At 46.8% G+C, this 13,040-nt stretch overlaps 1 protein-coding gene across 1 annotated transcript; it reads left to right on the top strand.

Moving 5' to 3' along the window:
- The first annotated feature begins 8,680 nt into the window (after positions 1–8,680).
- Positions 8,681–12,461, top strand: Tmem177 (transmembrane protein 177). Its single transcript, XM_034512741.2, has 2 exons — positions 8,681–8,786; positions 11,019–12,461. Exon 2 carries the CDS (start codon positions 11,226–11,228, stop codon positions 12,159–12,161), a length of 936 nt encoding a protein of 311 aa, XP_034368632.1. The 5' UTR covers positions 8,681–8,786; positions 11,019–11,225; the 3' UTR covers positions 12,162–12,461.
- Positions 12,462–13,040: the final 579 nt, after the last annotated feature.

The following is a 13,040-nucleotide window of genomic DNA, read 5'->3' as shown; positions in this document are numbered from 1 at the left end:
GATAGTATGCAAAGGCAAGGGACATCTATTCTGTCAACCATTTTTCAAAATGGCGACCTGACGTAGAAAATCCTAGTTTCTTTGGAAGGTTAGTTTTGTCAAATGGTGTTTTGCTGGGGCAAACAGGTGAAACGATGTTTTGCTGGCACAGACACATGAAAGGACATGTGATGAAGGAATATAAAAAATGATCCCACAGACAGTGGAAGACGAGCACTGAGCTTTGGTTTTTCTTTGCTCTGCCCTGATCACTATTCTTTGCTAATGACAGGCATGTGTCAGTTCACCTTACATAGTGTTGTTGAACTCAGTTTGTGGTAGCACGGCCATTGAAAGAAACTTACCAAGAACTGCTCATGACGTTCCTTCAGCAGCTTGCCTCTCCCACAGCCTTGCCTGGGGCCTGTTGGTGAGATTGGTGGCTTCTTTAGGACTAGGCTGTAGCTGCTGGTTCATGCCTGGTGTCTGCCTGCTGAAAGGACTGGACTGTAGCCGCCAGTTCGTGTGTGGTGTCTGCCTGCCTAGAGGACTGGTCTGCAGCTGCCGATTTGTATTTGTTGTTTGCTGCGGGACTGAACTGCTGAGAAAGAACACCAAACTTCCCACACACACAAAGAACTATTGTTGACCAGGACTACATCCCCCATATCTTAATAACTTTCTCTTCCACTACCTCTACTGGGTGGTGGGCTAGAGGAGAGGTTGAACCCTTATTAAAAGTAGGTTACAAGAAATGTGTGCCTACACTGACTGACCCCAGACAAAGGCACTCAGGCCTTCTTATGGGGAACCAGGGGAACTCCCTAGAAGGATTAGGTAATCTAAAATTTCATTGGTGGGTGTTAGGAGGTCACAGGTGCTCAGTGGTCTGCATTCCTACTCATGAATATTTAACATAGAATGAGACTGGGCTGCCCAGCACAGAGGGCCCACTCTGAGATATCTCCCCAACTGTGTGGCTGTTCTTCGGGAGGGGGTTTTATGACCTTGTTTCTAGGTTTTGTGGTCTGTTCCAGGAACTGATGGCTTATGGCTTAGTTCCTGGGACTTATGGTCGGTCTGTTCCTAGAACTGTTGCTTTATGGCCTTCTTTTTAAAATCAGGCCTGGTCCTTAAATGGAGACAAATAGGGTTTGTTTTGTCCTTCCACCACCAGATGCTGAATAAAGACACAGAGACTTATTATTATTTATAAAAGCTTAGGTACTATAGCAGGTCTGCCTCCTAGCTAGCTCATACAAATCAGTTAACCCAACTCTCCTAGGCCACCTCTGCCATGTGGCCCATTACCTCTCTCTCTCTCTCTCTTTCCTCTCCTTCCTCTTCTTCTTCACCTTCCTCCTCCTCTTCCTCTTCACCTTCCTCCTCCTCTTCCTCTTCACCTTCCTCCTCTTCCTCTTCCTCTTCTTCCTACTCCTCTTCCTCCTTCTTCTTCCTCCTCTTCCTCTTCCTCTTCTTCCTACTCCTCTTCCTCCTTCTTCTTCCTCCTCTTCCTCTTCCTCTTCTTCCTACTCCTCTTCCTCCTTCTTCTTCCTCCTCTTCCTCTTCCTCTTCTTCCTACTCCTCTTCCTCCTTCTTCTTCCTCCTCTTTCTCTTCCTCTTCTTCCTACTCCTCTTCCTCCTTCTTCTTCCTCCTCTTCCTCTTCCTCTTCTTCCTACTCCTCTTCCTCCTTCTTCTTCCTCCTTCTTCTTCCTCCTCTTCCTCTTCATCTTCTTCCTACTCCTCTTTCTACTTCTCCTTCTTATGTTCTCTCTTCTCTCTCTCTCTCTCTCTCTCTCTCTCTCTCTCTCTCTCTCTCTCTCAGCATGTCCGACTTCCTCTGTGTCATGATAGTGAATCTTCAGGCCCCTGATTCTTCTCACCGTATACATCTCTCTGAAGTCCCGCCTTTCCTCTCCTGCTTAGCTATTGGCTGTTAGATCTTTATTAAACCAATCAAAAGTGAGGAAGATGTATGTTTACAAAATATCAAGGCAGATGATTAGCCATAAGAATGACAATACATGTCCAGCCATTTGCCGCACAGAATCAACATTTGAAAAATACAGAGACAACCTTCACGCAGTGCACCAAAATGTTACCCCAATGCTCTGCTCACTTTCTTCTTTTTACTCAGTCTGGGACTGCATCCCAAGGATGGTGATGTCCACTGAAGGATGGTTTTCTCAATTTAATTAACTTAACCTAGATAATCCATCTATAAAGAACCTGGTTTAAGAGACATGCCCAGAGATTTGTTTCCAAGATGATTCTAAATCCCACCAAGTTAACAACCAAGATTAACCATCAACAATATGTAATTATAAATTGTCAAAAATCTCTGTCTTATACACACCTTACACACACATACACACACACACGTGCACACGCACATGCACACACACACTCACATGTGCTGACATTGATTCCAGACCTCTCAAGACTCACCTCTTTGGACAGGACAGCCATTGACTGTCAGGAGAACATAGGAGTCCATCACTAATCAGGATCCCTTCAGGTGACAGTCACCTGCAGAGCAGCCCCTCATCTTTGATCCCATGGGGTGAGCGGTCTGTTCTCCTGAGTCTGTCTGGCAGAGTAAGTTAGCTTCTGCAGTGTTGAGGATATAGCTCAGTTCGTAGGGTGCTGTGGAGCCTGTGTGAAACCCAAGTTCTATCCCAGCATTTCATAAATGGGTTCCTACATTTATTATGTCTACTTATCCTCTGGCACCACAAAGGACACCCCATGGAATGGTTACATTGAGAGAGTTGGAGATCTTGTGCTCTCTAGTGGATGCTACAAGAAATACATCTCTTGACTTGATACTTGTCACCTCAAGTTCTACACCAACCAAATTGCCTTCCAGATCAACAGAAGAGCTTTCACCCCACCCCCTTCTTCAGATCTCCTATGTATGAAAAGGGGCAGGGAAACGTCACCTGCGTTTTATTCTTCAATCAATGCCATGGATAAAGCTGCTTCACTGCAGCTATTGGACATGTGATGTTCAGAGGTTCTTTGGGATCAGTCACCAAGTTCCTTGAGGATAGTGGATCACTCAGCTTCTCAACTGAGTGGCTGGGACTCTCGGGTGCAACACTTGCTTCTGAAGACCTGGCAGCTTGCTTTTTCTTACTAATGTTTTGTTCTTATGCTTACTAAAATTATCTGTTAGATTTAAACTAGGGGCTGAATAAGCCACAGTAAACTGTACCCTGTAGAGAACCTATCTGTGAATCTGTAACAAGGTCCTCAATATTCAGCACCAGGACCTCAGAAAAGAAATGCTAAATTTCAGACCAGATTGCTCAAGTTAATTCCATCTGTGAGCCTCCTGTCCCCCACCCCCCACCTCCCTCACCTGCTCTGGGATCCCTGATGCTACAGCCTCCCGCCCACCCTATACCCCAGTCCCCATCCATTCTCATTGTTGATTCTGGGACCCCCACTGTCAGAATGAGAGGGAAGAGGTCTTCTGAGAGCTTGTGAGTCTGCCCAGCAGAGAATCTGTCTAACTCATTGTCCTGAAGGCACGGAGTGCACACCTTTAATGTGGCAATCAAGAGGCAGAGGCAGGCAAGTACCTGTGACTCAGAGTCAGCCTGGCCTCCATAACAAGGTCCAAGCAAACAAATGCTACACAGTGAGACCCTGTCTCAAAACAAAACAACAAAAGCAAGCAACAAACAAAGTAGACAGCACCCGAGTGAGCCACGGCACCCGAGTGAGCACCCGAGTGAGCCACGAGCACAGCACCCGAGTGAGCCACGGCACAGAGAAACTAACAAACTACAACACTCCTTGGGTAGAAAACAGGAAGCTTTATTGGGGATCAAACAGCCAAGGCCATCGTTTGTGGGCTGGGGGAAGAGAGAGAAGTACACAGTAGCAGAAAGGCAGAGAGATTTAAGACAGTCTGTGAGTCAGCGTTCTGAGCCCCGGTACTGGGGGTTTGGAAGGGGGGGGGAGATGAAGCAGAGCCAGGAACAGGTGGGGTCTGCAGAATCCCACAGGTTGGGAGTTCCCAGGTGTGGGGATGGGGGGGGGGAATTCTCTGAGGATTTTAGTGTTACAGCTTTTTTAGACAGAACTCATGAAACAGCTCTCTTAGCTGATCTTCAGTGAAACAGCTTATGGGCATACACTTTATTCAGGGTTGACTGGGGGGCGGGTAATATATGAACCTTGGAGAGTGGAGAGGAGTTTTCAGGGTAAATGCAAGTCATTGGCTGGAACTTAACATACTGGGAATGCCTCATTTGCATGGAGAGGCAGTCCTGTAATCCCAGGGCAGATTCTTGGGGGTCAGGGGTGGAGAGGAAGTTTGTCAAGGACTACATGACCTTCCTCAGGTAGATGGTACGGGTTCAGGCTCTCTAGATAAGGTTACGTGGAGAAGAGGAAGCCCTGCTGCAGAAGGCAGGCTTCAGAGGAGCTATCCAGACGTGGGAGACCGAGACCTTAAATAGCAGTGTTTCCCAACAACAGTCAGCAGGTTGGAGATCTGAGCTGACACAGGTTGGGAACTAGGTGTCCTTGCACAAGGTAGTTGACCTTTGAGGGAAGGCTGGGAGAGGTTCTGTGACAGGGCAAGACAGTACAGAGGCTTCTCCACCTTTCATCCTCGCTAAGGCCATTTTAGGTTTAACTAGAAGTTGATCTCCTTGATAAAAAAAAAAAAAAAAAAAAAACATGGAAAACTACCCAACTGTATTCTAGGAACTGAGGTCAAGATGTCCCAGAAAATTTATCTTAGCTAAACTGCCTGGTGTGCAAACCTCCCTGACCAGCTAACCGTTCACCTTAGCTTCTGTTGAATTACTTGCTTCTGTAAAACTTCTCCCAGCAGCTGTCAATCAAGATACCAGGATGTAGGGGTTTGTTTTTCCCCCTTTAAAAAACCTTTACTCTAAGCACTCAGCTGTAGGAAGCCGCTGTTAGCGGTGATATAATTCCATCATTCCAAGATGGCACGGACATCGTGTCCTTCCCACTAGTAAATAACTAACTGCGCAGGTGCAAAAAGGCAAAAGCGTGCCAAAAGTCACTGCCCATCCCAGGGCGTATTATGGGTAATGAGTGAACAGCCAATCAGAAGTGAACACGGCACTCTAGGGTGTATTTAAGCTGTGCCTCTTCCTGTCTTTGGCCCTTCCGCGTTTTTCACTTCTGCTGTTACAAGTAAAACCTCGCTGTGGTGATACCCGAATTCTGCCTCTCGTGTTTCTCTTCCACGGGTGAAAAGGGGACACGGGAGGTGCGCGGAACAACTGGAACCGAAACCTGAGAGTTTCAAGGCGACACGGAGACCCCCAAGTTTTGGGGCGGGTCAAAGCCTGGTGGGCATGGTAGCCTGCCTGTAGCCCATTCCATGATAAGTGTAGACAGGACTTCTCAGAGCAAGATGGCTTACTAGACTACTAGACTGGCAAACTTTAGAATCAGTGATAGACCTTGTCTCAATAAACAGGTAAAGAGTGACTGAGGAGTACACCCGCCATCAGCCTTAATCCTTGGCATGCACACATGCACAAATACTCAAGCAGATGCACACACATTTAAATACGCATGCACACATATGTGCACATACCACACATACACATTCATACAAAAGTTTTAAAAAGCAAAACCTTGAGGTGCATATGGAAAGTAGTCAGAGGGCTCTAGCCCCAGTAAACAACAGTACACATCTTACACAAAGTGATAAACCAGCCTGCCTCCATCTTAGGCTTAAAAGCCATCTTATAGTAAAGACAAACTCGATTCACTCCTGTTTATAATTAAATATGTCTCTCAAGGATAAGCCCATGACCCACATGTAACCTTAAGTACAAATGATTTTTGTACTGCCTTTTCCAAGAAACAGCAACCACACCTTTGTTTAAAAAGGTTATCATAACCATCTATTGTTATGACCACCTACAAACACATCTTTGCTACAGGAGGCCTTGACTAGTTTGTTATATTTATGTTCTGCTCCTACAGCCCCACCTACTTGCCTGCCAAATCCCCCCTTTCAAAACCTGCTGCTGCTGGCCAGTGGTGGTGCACGGCTTTAATCCCATCACTTGGGAGGCAGAGGCAGGCAGATTTCTGAGTTCGAGGCCAGCCTGGTCTACAGAGTGAGTTCCAGGACAGCCAGGGCTACACAGAGAAACCCTGTCTTGAAAAACAAACAAAAAACAAAAAAAAAAGTCAAAACCTCCTGCTACCAAATCCTAAAAACCCTTACCTTACCCATGCCCAATGCTATCTCTTGAACCCTACCTTTAGGGAGAGACAGCCCATGTACACAGATAATAAAAGCTTGCTTTAATTAATTTGGCTTTATGATTTGGGACAGTGGTCTTTCTCCTTGCATCTGAGACACAAACATACCACATCCCTGGTCCAACCCAATAAACACGGGATTTTTTTATTAATGCTTTTTGCATATGTTAATTAAAATAATTAATAGTTTCATTATGATTATGATATTTCACACATGTACTTAATGTTCATTGTATTCACCCTTTCTTGTCCCCTCCCCTCTCACTGATCTGCTTCCTCTTCCTAATTGTTCTCTCTTCTACTTTCATGTCTCGGTGTATAACAATGAATTTCGTGAGGGTTGCTTACAGGAGCATGGGTGGGGGTTATTTAAAGGAGCGCAGGCATCATCTCAGCGCTATACTACTGAGGAAAACGTCTCTTTCTCTCCCCAGCATTCATTAACTTGCCCATAGATTCTCCCAGAGGGGTGAGGCCCCCCGAGGAACTCCCTGCTCCATGACAGATGTTGACCAACCCAATGCCCCTGGCCAGGAGTCACAGCTGCTGTGTGGCATCGACTTTACCCCTCAGTGTAGAGATGCAACAGAGAGCACCGCTGTCTTGATAACTGGACTGCCAGCTAGTCAATGACCACCGTTATCTTTACACCCTGTTTCACAGCCTTGGACTGACCATGCACTGTTCCTTATACCTTATATTGGTGGGCTGTGGGTTAGTCCCTTCCACAGCTAACATCATGTCTAACATGACCAGAACAACAGTCTAGTCTAAGAAAAAGTGCTCTCCCTCCTCCTGGGGCACAGCTAAGGGTGGTAAGACCGAAGTCCCAGCAGGTCCGTCCTTAACACTGAAAGATAAGCAAAGCTCCCAGCCTGGAACACTGGTGTTTTCCTGGCTCTGGACTAAGACTCAGATCAGAACTTTTGCATTTGTCTTCTTGCTCTGGGGGCTTCTGGTTTTGACCAGTGGCAGGCCACAAGCAATCTTGGTGGTTCAACTATCTGAAAGCAAACCTCAGGTCTCCAGCCTTGGTAACTGTATGGAGCCCATCTGCCTGCCTCCGCCTCCCAAGTGTTGGGATTAAGGATCCAGGCCACCACGTCCATGGAACCAACGCTTTCTATTAAACTTCTTTCCACAAACCCTCACACTCCAGGCTCTAGTTCTCTGGAGAACTCTGACTAATCCTGGGGGTGAGTGTGTTTAACAGAACCAACTAAGCCGAGTGGTGGTGGCACTGACGGTGGCAGCAGCAGTACTGTGGCATGTGCCTTTCATCCCAGCACTCAGGACGTAGAATCAAGTAGATCTCTGAGTTTGAGGTCAGCCTGGTCTACACAATGAGTTTCAGGACAGCCACAGCTACAGCTACAGCTACACAGAGAAACCTGTCTCAAAAAACAAAACAAAACAAAAAAAAACCAACTAAGTTCACCGAAGTGCAAAGTGTGGTTTGAGATGTCTCAGAAAAATTGATTAAAGATGGAAATCGTGGGATATAAATAAGAAAGATAATCTGTAAGGCTTGTGGATGAATTGAAAGTTGACCATAAACCAATTAAAATAATATCCTTATCCAGAGATTCCTGGGTGTATTAAGGTAATATTTGTAAACAGACTTTTAGGCTTAAAGACATGAGATAGTTAAACATATTACTCTAACCTACTGAATAGTAACTAAAATATTAGTAATGGTATTTTAACACGCAAAGCCCCTTGGAATTGCTTTTTAGAAAACTCCTTAGACTATTAATGAGGTGGCTCAAGTGGTAAAGTGACAGACGCCACAAAAGCACGCAGACCTGAGCTCAAGCCTCATCATCCACATAAAAAAACTGGTTGTTAATGGTGTATGCTTGTAATCCCAGCACTGGAGAGACAGAAGCAGGTAGATCCCTGGGGCTCACCTGACCAGGCAGGTTAGCTTAATTGCTGAACCCCAGGTGCCAGTGAGATACCCTATCTCCAAAAATTGGTCAGCTGGCTCCTGAGAAGCAGCATCCAAGTTCACCTCTGGCCTTTAAACGAATGAGCACACACATGTGTATCCACGCATCTACCATTTGCTGGTGTGCCTTCTAGTAAGTATTGCTTACTTAACTCTAATCTAGTCTACACAGCACTTCTTGCAGGCCTCACAAGGTTACTTGACCTTCGGAATGCAGTGGTCACTGGCAGCAAATTCCAGACCTCACCAAGCTATGCTCTTCTCCCAGCGTACTGCACAGACACTTATTCTGCGCTGACAAACCCGGACCAACAGGTCACTATCTTAGCTCCGATGGGCGCCACGACACGGTTGAATTGGATAGCAAAATCCTCAAGCTGCTCCTCCTCCCTTTGAATAAGACCTTAGCGAGCTGACTCCAGCGATACAGCAGCCAGGGCCAGAGCAGAAGCACGGCTCCAAGCCCCGCCCACAAAGGACCATCCCGCCCACAAAAGCCCCGCCCCCGAAGGCTCCAGACCGGCGTGCTTTGCGCCTGCCCAGTCCAGTGCGGGAGCGGCGTGTTCCGAGGTTGCTGGAGAGGTAAGATCTCGCTCTTGGCTGTGAGCACGGGAGTTCTCCCATGTCTTGCTTCCGGGTTCAGTCATGTTCCGGTTGTTGGAAGCAGCCCCCTGTGTGTCAGGGCGGAATCGCGTTGGGAACTCTTCTAAAGCCAGAATCCTACACCCGCTTCTAGGCCAACTGCGAGACTCAGAGGTCGACCCAGGAGAGTTTTTTTGGTTCCCTCCCAAGGACCCTGTCTTTTCTAGCCTCAGTTTCCTCTTGGAAAGAATGGGTTAATTATGTGATGCAGTATATTAAATGTTGTTTGCAGTAGTATATTGCTAATCAAACGCTTCGTGGAGATAGTAGCAAAGTGAAATTTTATCCAAAGATAAATAACAGTCATAATTAGTGGCTTAATAATCACAGATGAAATAAGGTGCCCAGAATATTCAAAAGTGTACCTGTGAGACCTTGTCTCAAAGAAAAAACCACCACCCACAAAACAGTATTAACTATAATAATTAGTGAGGTTGATGGTCTATGTGTGTATATGTAATAGATAACATTTTTAAAGTGAACCGCTTGCTATGGACCCCTAACAGCCTGTGATCAAATACTGAGCCTCTACTGTGAGTGGTTAGCATGCCACTAGTTAGCCAGTAGTTTATTTTTCCTTAGTTCCGGATGCTGGAGGTCCAAGACTGAGGTATAGCCAGGCTTGGTTCCCTGGGCCTTTCTGCTTGGCTAACAAATGGCCTTCTTTCACCTCCATTTCATGTGGCATTTTTTCTGTATGCCTTCTAATCTGAGCTCGAAAGCAGTGAGATTTGGCTGTTGCCATCCCTTCCATTCCATTTCTCTCATAGACCCAAGCTCCAAATACAGTCCATCCTGAGATAATGAAAGTGTGGCCATGGGAGCTTGGTGGAGGTGGGGACACTGTTCAGCATGAGGCACTGCCACCTGGGGTTTTGGTCAAAAAACCTGTCCAGCACCGGGCAGTGGTGGCGCACACCTTTAATTCCAGCACTTGGGAGGCAGAGGCAGGTGGATTTCTGAGTTCGAGGTCAGCCTGGTCTACAGAGTGAGATCCAGGACAGCCAGGGCTACACAGAGAAACCCTGTGTCTTGAAAAAACAAAACAAAACAAAACAAAAAGATAGAAAGAAAAGAAAAGAAACCTGTCCAGCTGTATTCCTTTTCACAGCTGAAGACCAACTTTTGCGTTATTGGTTCTGGAAAGACAAGGATGTTTGTTTGTTTGTTTGTTTTAGACTGACTGCATCCAGTGAATTGCCTATGTCCTCAGACTCTATATTTGGTGATACCACCAGCTACATATCAAAAATGTTTCAGAAGGAACATTTTTATCTGTACTGAATATGGCTTTATTTTCTGGTCTTTACTCCCTAAGCAATAACAGCATCACAGCTACCTGTGTAGTGTTTGCATTGTGATAGGTACTGTAAGGTACTGTGAGTGACACAGAGGTGACTTAGAATATAGGTAATAATATAATAATAACAAATTCTAAGCCTTGTAAGAGATGAGTATGTGAAGATCTTGGAATGTTTATGTTTGTATCTTGAATCTAATCCTCCAAGGTTGTGCACATTTAGTGTGTGCACATTTATGCACAAATGTGTGTGTGTTTAAATATTCCCTGTGTTTATTAGTCTTGCAGGTATTTCCTAGTACAGTTGGCTGGCTGTGTCCATGCATATTCAATCAGCCAAGGACTGAAAATATGCAAGCAAAATTGTCTGCTGAGCTCGCAGACGTTCTAGTGGAGTCCAGCTCTATATGTAGTATTATGTTGCAGTGGGTATTATAGTAGTATGGAGATAATTTAAAGTATGTGAGAGGTGGGCTTGTATATGTGGGAGCTCATATGCAAACACTGTGCTATTTATATAAAGCAGCTGATGGTCTTTGGATTTTGATATCTGTGGGGATCCTGGAAGCAAACCCTTGTAGCCACCAAGAGACAGCTGTATACGCAATGCTCTCGGTACTGTGTGAATTAAACATGTGCTTTATTGATAAGTCAGTTAGAGAGTTACTCTGAGATGAGTGGTGGTTGGAGTGAGGCTGTTAAATACTTAGTGCTGTGTGTGACCATGGCAAAAAGTAATTACAGCTATTGCCCCAAGATGTCCACCACACTGTGCTATGTCTAGCCATGGCAATAAGTAATCACAGCCATTGTCTGAGGCTGTCCATCACTGCGAAACACTGAAGCGTCCTCTCTGTATCTACCCGTCACAGTGACTGCACACCTGGCTGCCTGATGGAGAGCTGACGTTGTGAAACCTGAGGCGTCTGACCCTGGAGGGAACCCATACCTTCAGCCACAGTGCAACGTCACTTCAGTTAAGAGCGGTGTGGCCCCGGAGGCTGTGTAGCCTGCAACCTGACAGAACCATCAGCTGACTTCTCTTATTCTTGGCCAAAGTATCAGCAGAGGCAGTACTCATGGCTGGTCCTCTATGGAGGGCTGCAGCCTTTATACAAAGACACAGAACAGGCCTGTTGGTGGGTTCCTGCGCAGGCCTGTTTGGGGTTCAAATCTCATTTCACCTCTTCTCAGATCCCATAGTCCAGTGGCTCTACCAGTACTGGCCTCACGGCCAGCCAGCTCCTCTTTGCCCTCAGCTGTGGAGCCTCTTCCAAGAGGTGCTAAAAGACATAGGTATCCCTTCAGGTCACTGCTACAAGCCTTTCACTGCCTTCACTTTTCAGCCTGTGAGTGCTGGCTTCCCACGGTTGCCTGCTGGGGCTGTGGTGGGAATCCCTGCCATCTTCCTGGGTGGCCCTGTGACCAACATTGAACACACTGTGATCATACATGGGCAAAGAGTGGACTGGCAAAGCCCAGCAGGCACCAGGCTGAGAGATGCCCTGACCCTGTCTCATGATGCCCAGAAGTTTGCCTTGGCCAAGGAGGTGGTATACCTGGAGAGCGGTGTGGCTGCCCTACAGACCCTGCCAGCCCCAGCTTGCCTAGCAGGGACATGGGCAATAAGTGTGGGTGCCAAGCATGCCCTGGGGCTCTATGGAGGCCCTATGAGCTTGCGAGCTGCCTTCAACTTGGTGGCAGTAGTGGTAGGCTATGTAGCCTATACCTTTTCCAAAGACTCCCTCACTGTTGCCCTGGAAAGCTGGCTGGACCGCCGCACAGCCTCTCTGTCTGCAGCCTATGTCCAAGGTGGAGTGGAATTCTATGAGAAGATTCTGTCGGGCAACTTAGCCCTGCGCAGTCTTCTGGGCAGACAAGGGGAAAAGCTGTACACACCAAGTGGAAACATTGTCCCCAGACACTGGTTCCGCATCAACCATTTGCCCTACACTACCCGCCGGGACTCTCTGCAACAGATGTGGAGGGCGACAGTCAGCCCAGGCCAGTCCTGAGAATCCCGGCAACAGGGCAGTCCTGGCTCACATAGGCACTGCCTCGTGATGAACTCAGGAGGAATCTCTTGGTGTGGTTGCATCCACCGCCCAGGCTCAGAAGAGTGTCCATCTTTGGAGTTAAACAACTCAACTCTGTCCTCGCCATGAATAGACTGGCCGATCGTGAGTCCCTATGTGAATCTTGAGTCTTGTTTACCTCAACTGTGAAATAGAAAGGACTGACTGTAGGGTTGCATGAGACTGTGAGCCTGCAGGCCTGCTAGAAAACAGCATAAATAAACAGGACTTTCTTCCTTGGTGGTCTCTGAATTCCAATGGGCTGTGGAAGTGAAACCATGAGTCACCACCTGACTTGTTTCTGATATATGGGCCCTTTCTTTCCTGCAGTAGAGAACTGCCCAGTCAACCGATTGTCCTATAGCTAATTTATTCCTTGCCTTTAATCCTTGGACAAGAGCCCTAGCAGGGTAAGATGAGAGACCTGTGATCACAGAGCCAAGCCTAACTTGGACATTCCCAGCATCTTCTACTTGGAAATTATCTCTTCCCTGGGGCAGTCTTGAAGGATGCCTGTGTAAAAGGGAAAGGATTAGGCCACACTGTAGGAAGGGCGCTCTGTGGTGACTGGTAGAACATCTTAAAAGGAAGGTGAGCCAGGCAGGCTGAAGAATGACAGGGTGGGAAACCACTGGCTTCTACTCAGACTTTGTTTATGATCTAGAGCTGCCAGACACAGGTCCTTCCCATGGGCATGGCAGGCTGAGCTCTTGAAGACAAGGGACTCTAGAGCAGCATACAACATGGGCCTGATAAATGGATGGTGTTCTAGCTTCCTCTTCTGTTCATGTGATAAATACTCAGACCAGAAGCAACTCC

Source organism: Arvicanthis niloticus, chromosome 10 (assembly GCF_011762505.2).
Source record: "Arvicanthis niloticus isolate mArvNil1 chromosome 10, mArvNil1.pat.X, whole genome shotgun sequence".
Taxonomy (NCBI): domain Eukaryota; kingdom Metazoa; phylum Chordata; class Mammalia; order Rodentia; family Muridae; genus Arvicanthis; species Arvicanthis niloticus.
The sequence above is the reverse complement of the archived record's forward strand: the minus strand, read 5'-3'. Positions and strand labels throughout refer to the sequence as shown.